Source organism: Agelaius phoeniceus, chromosome 19 (assembly GCF_051311805.1).
Source record: "Agelaius phoeniceus isolate bAgePho1 chromosome 19, bAgePho1.hap1, whole genome shotgun sequence".
Classification (NCBI taxonomy): Eukaryota; Metazoa; Chordata; class Aves; order Passeriformes; family Icteridae; genus Agelaius; species Agelaius phoeniceus.
The window spans coordinates 10,444,786-10,463,102 of NC_135283.1; the positions used below are offsets into that span (position 1 = coordinate 10,444,786).

Genomic DNA, 18,317 nt, shown 5'->3' on the forward strand with positions numbered 1-18,317 from the left:
ATGGAGGACAGGACATGGAATGGCTTCAAACTGCCACAGAATAGGTTTCGGTGGATACTGAAGAAATTCCCCCTTGTGAGGTTGAGGAGGCCCTGGCACAGGTGCCCAGAGCAGCTGGGGCTGCCCCTGCATCCCTGGCAGTGCCCAAGGCCAGGCTGGTCAGGGCTTGGAGCAGCCTTGGGACAGTGGAAGTGTCCCTGCCCCATGGACACCTTGCACCGCCCAGGGACACCTTCCACTGCCTGCCCCATGGACACCTTGCACTGCCCAAGGACACCTTGCACCGCCCATGGACACCTTGCACTGCCCAGGGACACCTTGCACCGCCCATGGACACCTTCCACTGTGGCCCATGGACACCTTGCACTGCCCATGGACACCTTGCACTGCCCAGGGACACCTTGCACTGCCCATGGACACCTTGCACTGCCCATGGACACCTTGCACTGCCCAGGGACACCTTGCACTGCCCAGGGACACCTTCCACCGCCCATGGACACCTTCCACTGCCTATGGACACCTTCCACCACCCATGGACACCTTGCACTGCCCAGGGACACCCTGCACTGCCCATGGACACCTTCCACTGCCTGCCCATGGACACCTTGCACTGCCTGCCCATGGACACCTTCCACCGCCCATGGACACCTTGCACTGCCTGCCCATGGACACCTTCCACCGCCCATGGACACCTTGCACTGCCCAGGGACACCTTGCACTGCCCAGGGACACCTTGCACTGCCTGCCCATGGACACCTTGCACTGCCCATGGACACCTTCCACCGCCCATGGACACCTTCCACTGCCTATGGACACCTTCCACTGCCCATGGACACCTTCCACTGCCTGCCCATGGACACCTTCCACTGCCTATGGACACCTTCCACTGCCCATGGACACCTTCCACTGCCTATGGACACCTTCCACTGCCCATGGACACCTTCCACTGCCTGCCCATGGACACCTTCCACCACCCATGGACACCTTGCACCGCCCATGGACACCTTCCACTGCCCATGGACACCTTCCACTGCCTGCCCATGGACACCTTGCACTGCCCATGGACACCTTCCACCACCCATGGACACCTTGCACCGCCCATGGACACCTTCCACTGCCCATGGACACCTTCCACTGCCTGCCCATGGACACCTTGCACTGCCCATGGACACCTTGCACTGCCCATGGACACCTTCCACTGCCTGCCCATGGACACCTTGCACTGCCCATGGACACCTTGCACTGCCCAGGGACACCTTGCACTGCCCAGGGACACCTTGCACTGCCCAGGGACACCTTCCACTGCCCATGGACACCTTCCACTGCCCATGGACACCTTCCACTGCCCATGGACACCTTGCACTGCCATGGACACCTTGCACCGCCCAGGGACACCTTGCACTGCCCAGGGACACCTTCCACTGTGGCCCATGGACACCTTCCACAGTGGCACTGGATGGGCTTTAAAGCCCCTTCCAGCCAAAACCATTCTATGATTCTGTGAACACAAAGAAATAAACTACCATTAAAAAAAAAAAAACAAACCACTTTGTCTCACTGATATACTGGGCTCAGAATGATACTCCAGGAAGTTTTCATATCTAACACAACACAAAATTCCCCAGGGTCTTTGGGCAATTGCCACAGTTGTGTGTTTGTCCTGGCCATACACTGCATTAAAAACACCATAAAATACAGTTTAACTAAGCTGCACAACAAGATTTATTGAGCCTTTGCTGTGTTGTAAAGGTTCACAGCTTAGGATCTCTCAATAAGATCAAAAGAAATTCTGAGAAATATCTAGGCATCAAACTATTTGAAACAGACCATAAATGAAATCCTATTTTTCTCCTTTCTTTCTGTAACGTTGCAGTATTTTTCTCAATGGCACATACACAGAGCAGAACTGAGAAACACACACCAGAGGAATCGACCTATTGCTTTCTGCTGCATCCACATCACTTGTTTTAACAGGGAAGTTTCACTCTATAAAATTACATCCAGCAGATGTAATTTGCAAAAGCTGATGACAAAAAAGGAAGATATAAAAGTGACATACTTGGAATAAGCTCGGAATTAATTAATTTAAAGTTTGCAAACAAGGTAGGAACAGTCCAAAATCTAATTTTACAGCACATCAGAAATTCAATCAGCTAACCTGTCACATGGAAGAACACAAAAATAACTGTATATACACTTTAAAATAAACTCTGCTGCTTAGTCTGTTTCTATGTTTATCATTATTTTGTAATATTTTTTATGGGAACAAGTTCAGGGAATTGTTAGGCTGAAATCTCTTTTATGCAATTCTGGAACAGAAGGAAAGTGGAGCTGCCCAGAACCTGTCAGCACCTCGCAGGGTGTCACCTTCAGACACATAAAAATCCTCTCAGGATCAAAGCCTGCATGCAAGAAATGGAAAAGTATTTCAGGTAAGAGGCTCTAGGGAACAGGAGAAGTAACATCTCTCCCTGGGAATCAGGAGATGCCATGGAAAGGCACATAGGGGATAGAGGAGCAAAAATAATGATCAGGGGGATTTTTCCCGACAGCTTTGTTTCCTTAAGAAACAAAGAAAACTGAAAATCAACCCAATAAAACACTGATGTACACAACCACTTTGCATAAAACAAGGATTATTTCTGCACTCTCAGAACATAAAGATTCTCTTTTTTTTCTTTACTATTAAAGGCCAATTTCTTGAGAACAAGATTACTTTGACATGGATTCTGGCTAATCCTGCTGAGTAAAAACCAAAATAATAAACCCACACAGACTAGAAGCTGAAAGAAGATAAAGTATTCTTCCAACTCCTTCTTGTACATGAATAATGGCTTGTTTACTAAGAAGCTGAAATACCACATTCAGCACACATTCCAGGGAAGTTAAAAATGCTGATAATTTCAAAGTTAGAAATGCTGATAATTTCAAAGGAAAATGTTTGGGAAGAGGGTTATATTTGGAATAACCTTCAGCACTCTTCAAAATGAGAATTTCTATCTACAGTCCATGCCTTGGATATGTACTGGTCCCTCATTCAGCAGTAAAATAAGGAAAATCAGTGTTTATCCCACTTTTGAGTCACTAATCCTTTTTTACCATATTCTAAATGGACACCCTCATGCACACCCTGGTGTCAAAAGCCAGGCACACAGAACCCAACTTCTAAACATCTGATCCTTGGAGATTTTGAATTTGAAAATGACAAAAAAAAATAGCCACCAATATTCAATTGTGTCATCGGTGTAAGGATCATTTAGAGAGATAAAAATGTTGAATTCTCAGCAACACAATCTTCATAAAACTCCGGTTCAGAATAAATTACAAGCTTCATTTAACTATATGGAAATGCTTGCAGTGTATGCAATGCTGAGAGCTGTATACAAACTTTTAATTGACGTTAAAGACAAGTAAGGAGCAATAGCTGCAACTCAGTTAAAAACCAGTTTTTAAAAAGATGAGGCATTTTCTTAGCAAAAGGAAGACAACTTGACAATTGCTACACAAGGCAAATAAAGCCCTGAATATGCAATTTGTGTTATCACTGTCCATCCACTGACACTTCTGACAGTGGCAAAGCTTCTATTTGTAAATGATGAGCAAATCTAAACCTTGACAGGCCACTGTAGGCCAATCAAGACAAGCATTAATTAGACTTTTGCAGCTTCATTTTAAAAACTAGGAAGTAGCAAACTAAGAGCAATAATGGCTATATTTTTGGTCTTTCTGGATGAATTTGCACTTCTAGCTCAAAAAGTGTTTCTGTATCAGACTAAACAATAAATAGAAAAGGACATTTTGTAAACTAGACAGGACAGAGAAAAATAATAATTCCAGTAGACTTCTATATTAATAAGGACAAATTTCAGACTTCTAATAAAGCTCACTTGATGAAAAGATTCTAATTAATACCATAATGTGATTTCAAAATCTAAACTAAGCCAACTAGAATATAAGCTGAAAAAATACCTGCATGCCTGCAGTACCTTTTGTTCCTTTGTAAAAAGGAACAAAAAAACTTCATGTAGATCACATTCTAATTAAGAAACCAGAGTAAATGACACTGCAATGCACAGAAAGTTACATATGCACATGTTTGGCTGCCTGACTTAGTAGGTAACAGTTATGCATCACATTTATGGAAGGCATTATTCATAAATAGCTGCAATTGAAAAATTACCAGTTGATAACCAGCTCCAAGCACTCCCAGCATCTGCAAGCCTTCAACAGGCACTGCTGGAAACAGTTAGAATTAAAATTTTCAGCATCCACGAGAATTTAAAAACACTTAAAGGGTAGGTCCTGTTATTAATTACACACAAGAGAGTGCTTCTCTCTTAGCTTTTCATGCTTTCTACTGCAGATGGAAAAGCTGAGGAACTGAGCCTAGAGTATTTATTAAATAACTTATTATTTTTACCTCTCACCCTAAGTGGAAAAACCCACAAAAGCACACATAAAAGAAATAATTATCAATGCATCCCAACAGGGAAATCTGTTTTCTTCATCTTCTTGCAACTTTCTTTCCAACATTTCATTAAATTCTGCTCATGGCATCTACAAAAATCTTGTATAAAATGAACACCATATGTGGCTGTGTAACAGCAGCTGATGTGCAGGATAACCAGGGAGAGGGAAAAATTAAGAATACGACAAACTTTATCTTGCCCAGGCCTCAAACTGGTTTATCTGTCAGCTGGGGATGTGGGATCACTCCCACATGTCCAGTCAGAAGCTGAAGAGCTTCATGGAATTACATGCAGGACTCTGGAACAGTCAGTCTCCTAACTGGAACTCACTGCTGGGATTTCTGACCAATGCCAGTAAATAAAACAAACTCCTCATGGTAGAACATGGGAAGGGTGAAGATGGTTTTGCTCTTCAAATGGAATATAAGAAAAAAAGTTTGCTGCAAGACAAGGTTTAATTGTGTTTGAGGTTTGATGAGCACAGTATCACCAAGGGCACTTTCTAGGAAACAGGAGTACAAGTCCATATTTATTTATTTTACTGCCATGTTCAGTGTTGAGTGAATTACACAGTAAATTGTGCACTGAGCATTGAGAATCACAGAATCACTTAGGCTGGAGAAGACCTGCAAACAATCATGGAATGATTTGGGTTGGAGGGGACCTTAAACCTCACCCAGTGCCACCCCTGCCATGTTCAGGGACACCTCCCACTGTCCCAGGCTGTCCCAGACCCTGTCCAGCCTGGCCTTGGGCACTGCCAGGGATCCAGGGGCAGCCAAGCTCCCTGGGCACCTGTGCCAGGGCCTGTCCAGCCTTTCAGGAAAGAATTTCTTCCCCATTTCCAATGTAAACTGCCCTCTTTCAGTCCTATCACTGCACACCCTGGTGACCATCAAGTCCAACCTTTAACACTGCCAATGCCACCACTAAACCATGTCCCCAAGTGCCACATCCACATCTTCAAATCCCTCCAGGAACGGTGACACATCCTGATCTACTCAATACATTGAACTTTTGTGAAAGCATGTGATTGTAGTAACAAAGAATCCCCACCAGCACAGAGGCACCTTCCCTGCCCTGACACAGATGTCCTGCTGCCCCTTCTACCCAGCTCAGGGACAGCAAATCCCCTTCCCAGCACAGAAGACAATGGCTGAAAGCAGAACCTGCACATCTACACTGTCAGGTAGCGCTCCAACAGGAAAACATCTGTGGAGAGAAATGCTTGAACTAAGATCTCAATTTCAGGGCTTTTATATCTGCTGAGCTGCAGTGGGATCCAGGAACCAAAACCCTCCAGCACCTGCTCTGTAGCACCCAGAGGAAAAGCTCCATGCTCCAGAATCACCCAGCAACACATCCAAAGCTGGGATGGACATTTCCAAAGGGTTCTCCTGGTCTGCACTCATTGAGACTCAGGAGTTTCACCCATCACTGCTGTTCTCAGGAGGAACTCAGAACAGGGGCAATTTTTCAAAAACCTCTCAGAGTTTACCTGCAGAAATAGGAACAGAAGCTCACCTTTCACAGGCATCAGCAATTAATGGCACCATATTTCCTCATAAAATGGGTCAGATGTTGCAGAAGTAAGGACAGCCAAAGGAGGGGAGGAACAATAAATAGAAGCTGACAAGACAAATGCACAACAAGCATCTTATCTGTGTGTGTGTATGTCAAATTATCTGCAGATGAGTAAAATTACTGCCCTTTGAGAAGGAGTCCAGAAATACAAAGTCCACAGATCAGGCTGAGGGCAAAAGGCCGAAGGAAAGGACAAAGCAGAGAGAGGAATCATGGAAACTCTGTGCAGATACAATTTATGCTCCCAGGTGCTGTTCATTATTTTGTTTGGGTTGTTATTTCTTGGGGAGTGTGTGTAACTGTTTGGGTTTTGCTCTGGGGGGTTCCATTTTTGAACAGATACCTCCAAGTTATGCACACAAAAATACATTAACAAGGCAGCTGCTGGAAGTGTCTTTTTCCTGAGTTCCCATTTCAGAAGATTTCATGCTGACTTTCAAGCTCCACACTCACAGCCTTCCATGGAATTAATTTCTCAATCTCAGGCTTTCAGCAACATTAGTTAATGTAAACTGTAGCACATGACTAATAAATAATATAAAGAGCACAAAGGAAAACACCCACATTGTTCAAGCCCTGGTCTGTAATACCCCATCTCACCACAAAAATGATAATGATACAAGAGAAGCAGTTCTGGCAAAGAAAAAGGAACTTGCTTTGTGTCTTGTCCACCCTTTGGCAAAAACATTTCCAAGTAAGGAAGACAAATTATTTTTATGAGAAACAACGCTGCGATGCAATAGATTTTTCTTTCTTAGGTTACAAAGGAAAATGAAGATTGTAAAAGGAAGAAACTGTAGGGGAAAGACAGCCATCAGGATGGAAAACCAAGAATTAAGCCTTGATCCAGACACAGAAAAGAAGAAATGGTGCTGCTCCTACTGTAAATATATCAGCACTGAGGATTGATGAAAAACTCTGTGTGTCAGCCAGGTTGGAAGTGGTCAGAGTTTTCACTGGTTCAAATCTTCAGATCACAGAACATTAAAAATTAGTTTCTCAACCAAATGACTACAGAGACCTTTAATAGAACATTTTTAATGAAAATACATCATTTAAAAATGAGGTGGTACCAAAGGGTTCTTTGGTATTTGTGTTGTAGAAGAGAGGTCAAGAATCATCAGATAAAAAATAAACAATGCAGAGGAAATGAAGTGCTGGTTTGATGTGCCAATGTTACAATGTTTGAGTATTAAAAACTGATAAAATGTCCCCATTTTCCTTTCCAGTGAAGGAATTGGTGCAGATCTCTGCCCAGCCCAGACCCAGCATGGCACGAGCTGTTCCAAGCAGCTTAGGACAACAATGGAAAGTAAAATTCAACATTTAGAGAGAACTGATCTGAAAATAAATTGAGGGAAGACAGGAAAAAACTGTGGAAAGAGCAATACTTGCCCAGATAGGGAAGCATAATGATCTGCTTTAATTGATTTCTCTAATTTTTATTTATGTAAATTAGGGAACAAATGTGAAACTCTTCCTCAGCTCATTACTATCCTAAAGCCAAATGCATTTCACAGCTGAACTACAGCAGAATATTGCAGTTCAGTAAAGCCTGCAGCAATCAGTCAAAGAGGGAAAACTTGCTGTTACTAACCACAAATTTTGACCATTTAGGAGAGAATGAACAACAGACCCTTGATCAGGAACATGAGCTGATCACATTTATATTACTGCAACTAAAAATATTTCTGCCCTGAGGAAATGTGCTGAGCCTTCAGTGCTGAACTTAAAACAACCTCTAAACCTACATAAATCCATGTTCTACAATGTTTGTTCTTCACATCTTAGCGAGTTCCTATTTGTTGATGTCTGTTCAGCAGAAAAATGCTTCTTACAAATCCAACAGAAAGAAACAAGTCTAGGTTACACTCAGAGGGGAACAGTCTATCAAAAGAAGGATGAAGCCAAAATTTAACTTAATTGCTTGGTTAATTTAAAGCTGGCTGTCTCAAAAGAGGAACTTTCATGCTGTGGCAGATTGAGAAAGGTTTCAATTATTCTGTTTTTCACATTGCTCTTGCAGTATTTCCAGGTGCACATCAGAGGAAAGCTTTCAGTGCTACAGACAGCTTGCTGGCCTGCTTGACAATGGAAGAAAACAAAACAAAGCCAAAACTTCCTGGAATAATCTTCCCATCGTGTTTGCACTGCCACAGACATGATCAACAGCAAACAGCAAAGGCAAAACAGCAGAATGAGCACTCCTGCTTCACAAGCACAATATTTAAAATACTTCATGTTTCTATAAATCAACAACAAACCACAAATATCAAAAGGCAAAATGCTTTCTAAAAAGAGGAATAAAAATTGCACAGAATCCCAGAATCACTGAAGTTGGCAAAGACCTCCCAGCCCATCGAGTCCAGGCTGTGAGCAATCCCCACCTTGTCACCAGCTCAGGAACTGAGCCCACACTCAGTTATTGCCTGGACACCTCTGGGGATGGACACTCCACATCTCCTGGGCAGCCCCTCCCAATGCCTGACCACCCTTCCTGTGCAGAAATTCCTCCTGAATTCTATCCCTAGGAGAACATTAATCCAGCTGAAATCTTTCAAGCTCATTTTCAAACCCACACATGGCCAAAAAGACATTTTTCACTGCTACTTCATGATCCCCAACTCCCTTCTCTTATTTTCAATCATGCAACAGAATTCTGTCTCCTCTCCATGAACTAACACATGGCTGGCTGCAAACCTCAGCAGTCTTTCTGAGCTTCTGTTTGCTGGAATATTCAGCAGCCACATTAAAATGCACCCATTAAGAAAGACAAACTACTTAGGATGTGGACTGTCCCTGGCTGAGCATTTGTGTGGTAATAATGCAATTGCACCTGACCCTCTGCCACATTCAGGGCATTAAAATCACACCAAAATTTTATTTGCTGTCTTTTGCAAATTCATCAGGATCCCAAAAATAAGGAGGTGGAAAAATATTATATTGTAAAAGGTTTTAGGAAAATAAATTGAAATAATCCTCTTCAATTCTAAGGAGCTCATTTAAATGTCTTCATGTAATGCTGAAGCTGAACACTACAGCAGAAACAGGAATCAAAATCTGAAAACCAAAGTGATAACATACAAGTGAAAACAGGATCTAAGCAAGTCGAATGAAAAAAGGGATTAATGGTCCAAATTCAGATCATTTCACTAGTTTAAATTCCAATAAAATCTATATTAAAATATTAAATGAAAATATTTTGTTTGAGGACATCTAAAAAATAAAACTAGGACACTTTTTTAATAGAAGTTTTAAAAATATATAAAAATATACTATTTTTGCTGCAATGCTTAGAACTGCATAACAATTAAGACCTTTTGTTTAATTAAAGAACTCTAATGAAAACATTGATAGAACTTCAGTTTTTTATAGTAGAAACATCATTTGAGTGTGGTGTGTGACTGCTGTGGGCCTTCCCCTTCCCCTTGGGATCAAAGGCCAGAAGAATTTCAAACAACTTTGGAAATAACAAAACCCTCAGCTCTGAATTCTGCCTGAGATCAAGTTTGTGTCTAGTGGGAGATTTTACAACACTCTTCAAAACAGAGCAGAAAAGGCTTCTTTGAATGGAAGCACTGAAGGACCAAGAACTCCAGTCATGCTAAGAGCTGTCACTGCACTATTCTTTCCTTCATGTCCTACTGAAAATTCCACTTTATTCTCCATTTGTCATTCTTCTCTGTAAAGACAGCCACTTCATTAGAGAAATTAGGGTTTTTTTTTCTGCAGCCTGTCTTCTTGTTTCAGACTTTTGGTTTTAATTCCTCGTGCTCTCAGTAATTTTGATCACTAATTTGGCTTTCCAGCCTTAACTGGTGACATTTTAGACAGAAGCTTCAGAAAGCTGAACTGAAAAAACACTGAGTCAGTGGCTTAACTTTATCATGGAAGTTTATTTTTCAAGAGTATTATCCCAAGAATATGAACTCCTTGATTTTGAACACAAGTGTAATGAATGATGGTTAAAAAACCCCATCACTTAAACTTATCAGTGCACAAACAACAGCTTGCTTCCAGCCATGTTAAATCAGAATATTTCTCAGAGATTTTGACCAAGAACACAGACAAAACCACTGGACACAGCAGGCTTTAAAGAGAAAGTGTAGGTTCTCATTCTGATACAGACAAAAGTCAAATTGGAACATATTTAGATTCCTAAAAAGTGTCACTTCTGAGGCATTTAAAAACAAACAGAGCTGCTCTACTGCTTTTACACTTGGTTGTGTGCATGAATGGCATCTGCAGGGGAAACAAGACTGAATGAGAACTTCAGCTGGCTCTGTACACATCAGTCCTCAGCAGCAGAACTGCTCCTGGCTCACAGAATTACAGTGTTAGAAGGAACTCCTGACAGAGGAAAGGAAAATGAAGAGGAAAGGAAATCCAAGCCCCTGGGGATGAGCTGCCAGGCCAGGGTGGATCTGTGGCTAGGGCAGGGCACCCTGCCCAGCCTGAGCCCCCAGCTGGGAGACAGGAGAAAGTCAAGCTGCAAAAGCTGAGCTGGATAACTGCACCATCGAAATGCAACCTCAATTCTTTGCTGTATACCAACAGAAATCTGTAATGAACCTCTAAATAATTCCTGAACTAGGAACCACTGAGCTGACCTGCATGAGACTGGGGAAATGCCATTCCCTTGCCACCTAAGCACTGCACACTTGTCTACAGCACTGCTTTGGATGTGATGGGTGGCAAAAACCTGGATATCTACAAAATTTAATATTAATGTTTTGGGGCACAGAGAAAAAATCATGGATGTCTGCTCACCTCCATCAGGAAACGCTGTGTGTGTCTGCAAGGCTCAACTTGCAGAAAGAAAACTTATTTATTGCTAATCTTTAAAAGGCATCAGTCTTTGACATCCACTTTCTCAGAGGTTTAATTTCCAAAAGCATCAGCTCACATCAACTTTCACAAAAATACCACAGAATCCATCATTTCCCTAACTGCTATGTAAAAGCAATGTGCAGGAGAGTCAAATGTGCTCTGAGGCAAGAGCAAATGCCCATCAGAAATGCCATGAAAGAAAGAAGGCAAAGGCCAGCTAATGAGTACACAACACACAGGGAGAAGGTGGGGAGAGGGACAACAGAAAGGCTCATCCTAATTAAGCAAACATATGACAAAGGAAAAAACCTGCCCTAGCTGGGTGTGGCTATTTCATGATTAAATGCTAAATAATGATAAGTATTTGGCAGAAATACAGGCTGTGTGATAATACAGCATTTACAGTTATATTACAGCAGCTTTCAGTTCCTCAGGGTTAGCAGGTTTATTAAATCAGTGATTTTGTACAGGTGGATTTTTCTTTTTTGTAATTCAGTATTATATAAGATGGAATTGTCTTGTCCTAATACAGAGATAAAGCCAAAGGTCCTCCTGAACATGCATTGTATGAAAATGAAAACCAGGGACTTTGGGTTATGAAAATAAGCCATATGACTAAAAAGTGAATCCATTTTCCAAAACGCCCACACAGACAAGAGCTTCTGATGAGAAAAATGATCTCTGCAAAGCTAAATTGCACAGATTATTTCCATGAAAAGTTAGAATCTTGCAGATTATATGATATTTACTGTGCTGGGATTTAAAAAAAAAAAAACACCAACTTTTTATATTATTACAGTATGAATAATTACTTGATTGTTGAGTGTAAATTATATTAAAAATCAATCATTACTTAATTGAATAATTGCCTTCTTTTAGAATTCACATAGGCAATGATGCTTGCTCGGTTTTTCCAGGAGTGTTTCTCTCTTGGCTGGTGAGTTTTGGGTACCTTTAGAATGAGGTGCCACCACCTGTGTGTGCCAGCAAAGCAGCTGTGGCTTACCTTGGCACTGGAATCCTTGCTTCCCAAATCCCCTGTGTAAAGAAGGAAAAAGAACTGCCTTAGTATGTTTGGTTTTAATTTCTCCTCAGTGATCTCTAAAAACATAAAAATAGCTTCATATTAAATTACTTCAGGTTTTGCTACGACAGCAACAGATTTTCAAATACACAACACAGACCAGCCCACCCATTTCAAAGCAGAGAACAATAGCTGTCACCAGCTATGTAATTTCAGCTTCTGGCAACAATTTTTTTATTATTATTATTTTACAAGCTATTTTGGATCTACAATTATCATCATCTGTGATTGCTGCATAATATTTCAACTCGTTGAATGCCACATGTATATTTAACAGCCACGTGAAATATTCCAAGTTCCAGCAAAGGCACGTAAAACAAACCAGGCTTGGGGTTTCATCCAGATTTTGGGATTACAAAGTGCTGCTGTGAGGCTCAGCTGGAGTTTGCTGTATGGAAAGCAAGCAGGTGAAAAGTTTTGCTTGTTTCAACATAAATGAGAAGACAGGCCCCTGATTTTCATACTGATTATTCTCCAGCTTCCTTGCTCCATTTCCATAACAAAATACAAATGTGTGTGTAGCACTTCTGCAATGAATACAATGACAGTGGGATCCAGAGTTCCAACACATTTTGTACCTCTGGCAAACTCCACTGCTGTGGATTTATTTGTTTATCTTTAAGAATCTAACATTCTCTTCCCACAAAAATTACTGTTTTGAATATCCTGCCTCTAAACATTTCTCTGCCTTTTTCTTTGCAGCCTGTTTTTCATCTGGAGACCTGGAGCTGCTCACACTCAGACAAAAGCCACGAGCTGGAGAAGCTGTGTGCAATTAACAACATGGAGCTTAATTATCAACTTTATGGAAATGGTTTCTTAAAAAAAAAATGTATGGACAATTCCTCCACTTTTTATTTATTTATTTATGGAAGAGACAAAACCTTCAGTGCACTGTTCCTTCAGGAAAAAGCTGAAACGACACAGCTTAGAGCATTTCTCTACATTTTTCTGCACAACTTCTTCTTACTATAAGCAAACCTGAACTAGGAAAACCAGGAGAAAAATCAAATTATTGTTTACTTGGCCGCACATGTGCCTATATTGTCATTCTGATGCTTTTACCACTCATCTTCACAAAACTCAAAAGCTGGAAGCGTGGAAATGCAATCACAGGAAAGCCGATGGCAGGACTAAGAACATGAAACGGACTTGAGATAATTTTTAATCCTTTGAAATAGACTTATTTGCAAATATTCCTGTTTTATCTACTCCAGAAGCACGGCTGTTGCTCAGTGTCTGAGCTGAATCCCTGCAGAGCCGCAGCCCATTCCACTCCCAGAGCAGTTCCAATGCAATTTTTAAGTAAAAAGTCTTTTAAAAAATATCAACACTCCAGAAGCAAAGCAGAGGGGTGAAAGTTGCTGAAGAGGAAAAGGAGGCACTAAACTATTTTGGTAAATATTGCCTGATGAAAGGTAATCTAAGGAAAAGAATCTATTAGTAACTTTCATTGAAAGGTTATGTGTACCGTTCTTTATACCTTCAAACATTGTTAATTGACACAAGTCAATTTGGAAACACTCAACGGTGGTTTGAGAGCGGCCCATCTCCAAACCAGAAAACCAAACAAGTTCTCGAGGTGTCAGATGCTCTTCTCAGGAATGTGAGGAGCTTCCCCAGGCTCAGCAAGCACGACAAGACAAGAGCACAGTCGCTCTTGCCACCTGTCAGCCACAGGATACCCTTTCAGTTCCAAATCCACCCTGTCATTGGTGACAGAGCTCTGCTTTGTTTTATAATTGTGCTGCTGGTGTGCACAAACGCCGCTCGCAATAACCCTGCAGCGGTTTTTCACACCTCCCAACTCATTCTGGTTTAGATTAACTTTGAAGCAGTTTTTGAAGGTCTCTCACTTTTACCACACCCGACTTCACTTTTTTTTCCCCCAAAAAAAAATTTAAAAGAAAGAAAAACTCAGAAATTTGACTTGTTTCTTGTGCAATCTACTGGGTCAGCTTTCCTTCCTTACTCTGTGAATATATTTCAATAATTTCTGGCACAAGCACAGTCTTTACTTCAGCATGCAAGCAGAGGAAAACTGACAGAGGAAGGAAAAGGTCCGTGTCCAGACACATAAACACACATAAAAAGCGCAAGAAGCGTGCCACGGACACAGCCAGCTGCGTGCGGACCCTTTCACAACTTCGGCCAAAATAAATCACAGCTCTCGCTTTCAGCACCCAGAGCCGCAGTGCAAACTTGAGCAGCGGAGCAGGGCTGCAGCGAGGTGAAGGAGGGGAATCCCGAGCTCTTTGTGCGGGTCCAGGATCCCCGAGGCTCCCACGGCTCCTGCCGAGCCCGGGCCGCCGCTCCTCGCTCGGGCCGCGGAACGGGCGCGGAACGGCCCGGCCTGCGCGGAGCTGCCGCCCTGCCCCGGCACCGCACGAACCCATGGGTGCACTTTTCCCTAGCACCTCAGTAATGAGGGTGTTGGTAGGGAGTTTTCCTGCCCTCTCGGGCAGGAACACTTCTCTCACAAAAACCACCCCTCCCTTTCCTCGGCGTGGACCGGAGCAGCGGTGTCACGGTGCCTCCCCGGCCTCGCTGCCCGCTCTCGGCAGCAGGAGGGAGCAGGGCAGGCACTGACCAGGAGTTAAGGCTGGGGGACCCGAGTTCAACGCCCCGGTCTGACACGGGCACCCTCCGTCCCAGCGCGGCTGTGCCCGGCTGAGCCCCCCAGCCCGTTCAGCCGAGCAGAACCCGGGGACAAGGGGTGAGAAACACAGCTCTGGACGGTGTGGGAAGCGATGGCCCCAGCGCGGGGCTCCAGACCTGCTGGTCTCTGCGACCCCCCGAGCGCCGGCAAGTTTGGGGGCTCCCGCCGCCCCGAAAGCGGGGTGCGCCCAGCCCCGGGCTCCCCGAGCGGCGGCGGCCGCACACGGCCCGCCGGGAGGGGGATGCGACAGCGCCGGGGCAGGGAGGTGACACGGGGGGTCACCCCCAGCGGGGTCACCTGCCCGGCCCCAGCGAGAGCGGCGGCACCGCGACCCGGCTGCCCGGGGACGCGGCGGGTGGGCGGGGAAGGGAAGGCAGGGCAGGGACGGCGGCTCACCGGAGCCGGGGCTGCCCGAGCGCGGGGAATCCCCCGCGGCGGAGCGGGCCCGGGCGGCGGCAGGCGCGAGGGGGACGCGCGCCCCGGGATCTCACCAGATGAAGTCGGTGCAGTGGCTGCAGAAGGTGGGCTGCTTGAAGAAGCGCGCGATGAATTTGTGCTCCTTCACCTCGTGCACGTTCTTCTGCCTCAGGGCGCCCTTGCGAGCGAAGCGCCGCGCCGCCTCCGGGTCGGCGCCGGGCTCGGAGCCCGGGAACACGTCGGCCATAGCGCCTCCTCCCCACCCCCTGCCGCTCCGGGAGTCGCCGCCCCGACGTCCGCCCCGTCCGGCGGCCGCCGAGCCTCTGGCAACGGCAGCGCTGGGCGCTGCCTCCCGCTCCCAGCCTGACGTCGGAGCGGAGGAGGATCCCGAGCCCTCTCGCTGGCTGCTCCGCCCGCGGCTGAGCGAGCGAGCCCCCGGCCGGGGCGGGGCGGGCGCGGGGCCGCCCCCGCCGGGGAGCGCCGGGGGAGAACGGGGGGGCGGCCGCACCTGCTGGCCCTCGTCAGCTCCCGCAGCGCGCCCCGCGGCTCTCCCTCACACACACACCCCGGGTGCTCTCACGCACACCGGGGCTCTCACGCACACCGCAGGCTCTCTCTCACACACACACACACACACACACACACACACCCCGGGTGCTCTCTCTTGCACAAGCACCGGAGCTCTCAGAGTCACTGAGGGCTGTCACACACGCACCGGAGCTCTCACACACACACCACAGCTCTCTCCTGTACACGCACCGGAGCTCTCACACTCACCGGGGGCTCGCACACACACACGGGCTCTCCCCGCTCACCAGCTCCCCCCAAAACGCACCGGTTCCACTCAGGCACACACCTGTTCCCCGCCCCCCCTCACATTCACCTACACAGGCTTCCCTCACACACAGGCACACAGAAAAGCTCCTCTCACACGCGCACGCTCAGAGGTTCCCTTAAAACACGCACACAGAATCTCCCCTCTCACTTTCTCTCTCTCTCTCCCCCACACACAGAGATTCACTCACACACAGAGAGATTCCCTCGCACACAGAGATTCACTCACACACACAGATTCACTCCCGTGTCACGCACAGACAGAGGATCCCCTCGCACACACACACAGAAGGTCCCCTCTCTGTTTCTCTCTCTCACACACACACAGAGGTTCCCCTCACACCCCTGCACACAGACTGGCTCCTCTCACCCCCCAGCGCCCTCCATGCCCACACAGACACAGCAGCCTGTCCTCTCTCCCCTCACACGCTCAGGCAGCCCCAGGCAGGTCACACACACACACTTTGCCCGGTGTCAGCCATGGAAACCCACACCTCCCCTCCCTGCAGGACCGTGACCTCCATCCCTGCTTCCATCCCCGCCTCCCTTCGCCCGGCCCGGCACAGCCACGTCCGTGTCACACAGCACGGGGAACCTGCCCCTCGCTGCTCCCGGCCGCCTTCGCCACACTCTTCCTGCACCCGCCCGAGAATCGTTATTCCTGCACCACAACAAACAAAGTGCAGCCCTGTGCTCTCCCCCGCACACCTTTCCCCTTCCTGCCGCTCTCAAACGCAGCCACAGACATGTGAGCGCTGAGATGCCGTGCACCACAGGATGTCCTGCCGCTGCGCCGTGGTATATTGTAAATATGCCGCATCTTATTTCAATAGAAAATCCTCAACAAAAAGTGTAGGAAACATTCACCAGGTCTCTTTCTCTCATTAGGGCGTTCAGCACATACACAACAGACTTTTGCCTTGGTTTTATGTCATCAAGTATTCCATAAAATAATAGACCTGTCCATCTTCCCTTACTCAAATTACACACAAAATATTCACAACTCCCTCCATACAGAAACATCTGCTCATGGCATATTTTCATATTAATTATTACACTCAGAAAAATCATGACTATGCTAACATAAAACCATAATATATACATAAAGAAACCAAGTATTAATCATATTGTTTTTAATAAATGTTGTTACTGTGGTTACAAATTTACACATATGGGACATAAATGCATGTTAAATGTTCTACCCCAGTATATCTACACACTCATCTGTCTGTGTAAGCATGTGCAAGATGTTTTATTTCACAAGAATGAAAGCCAGCTAATTAACTCAAATTAAGTGCTGATGGGAAAAGTGTGCATGGACACTTAGCACAGAACAGAAATAACTTGCTACCGACTATCTTAATTTAAAAGCCTGAGTTTCTGGGTGCAACTTGGCAGAACTGGAATGTCCATGGCATTTCACCAAATAACCAATGACAGGGATGGCCCTGCTTTTCTCTAAACTTAGAGAATCACACCAGATGCCCTAGAAACTGCTGCCATATGCCCTTGCTTCATGGATTTTATTTTGCAAGCTACTACTTCCAAATTTGATCTGAAATCCAATGAAATATAAAGATTTTTAATTTGGTCTCCACCTATTCTGCACATGTTGCAAATCTCTTCTTCCTCTTCAGAGGGAATAGATTTTTCTTGCCTTAATCAATTTATGCCAAAGCATGAGGAGCACCAAGAAACATTTTGTACTCTTGTTAAGGGCTCTATCAAGAAACATGAAACGTGTTTATTTCCATTCCTTTTGTGCTGTATTACAAACACAGCCACCAAAACTGGGGGATCTGAAGGAAACACAACTTGGATTACATCGGGTTTGGGGCAATCTGGGTATTTTGCTGTTCCTTAAAATCTCACAGACCTGCTGAATCATTTTGGATTCCAGTTTCTTTCCTGCCATTGACTCTGGACCAGATTCATTCACTGAAACACTGATGAGTGTGCCAGGCTCGTGTCAGGCCCCAGGGAAGAGCCAAATGGCACCAGTCACAGCACTACAGGATCACAGTAGGATTGCTTTACTGATTCTCTCTGTAAAGCATCTATTTCACCTCAAACCTAGCAATTATTTGTACATCATGACTAGACAGACTAGGCAAAGAAAAACTCCATTATGTGTGCCCAGACAACCAGGTAAAACCTTAAAACACATCCTTGCCCTACTGTATTTAACACACAACTCCTTTTACTGCTGCAGTTTGGATACCCAGCACTTACACAGTGCTTTTATTATATTCACTTTCAATATCAGGCTTTCAATGTCATCCTGGCCAGGCCACTCTTACAGTGATACCACAGGGGCATGGTGTGTTCCACTCCCAAACACCTTTGGGATGTGCTGTTGTGACAGCAGCTCCTCTTGCTGGGAGGTTTTTCATTGCCTGGACACTCATTTTTCCTACTCTGGGTTAAGGTCCTGTGGGTG

At 45.2% G+C, this 18,317-nt stretch overlaps 1 protein-coding gene across 2 annotated transcripts in view; it reads right to left on the bottom strand.

Moving 5' to 3' along the window:
* The window catches only part of PRKCA (protein kinase C alpha), a 145,790-nt gene extending 130,313 nt beyond the window's left edge, over positions 1 to 15,477 (bottom strand). The window contains exons 1-2 of one of the 2 annotated variants that reach the window (XM_077188445.1): positions 15,118 to 15,477; positions 11,890 to 11,921 (exon numbers count right to left, since the gene is read on the bottom strand). In XM_077188445.1, coding sequence (XP_077044560.1) covers positions 11,890 to 11,921; positions 15,118 to 15,290 — 205 coding nt within the window. In that variant the 5' untranslated portion in view covers positions 15,291 to 15,477. The remainder of the gene's footprint in view (positions 1 to 11,889; positions 11,922 to 15,117) is intronic. The other variant, XM_054644930.2, reaches the window with a different exon arrangement.
* Positions 15,478 to 18,317: the final 2,840 nt, after the last annotated feature.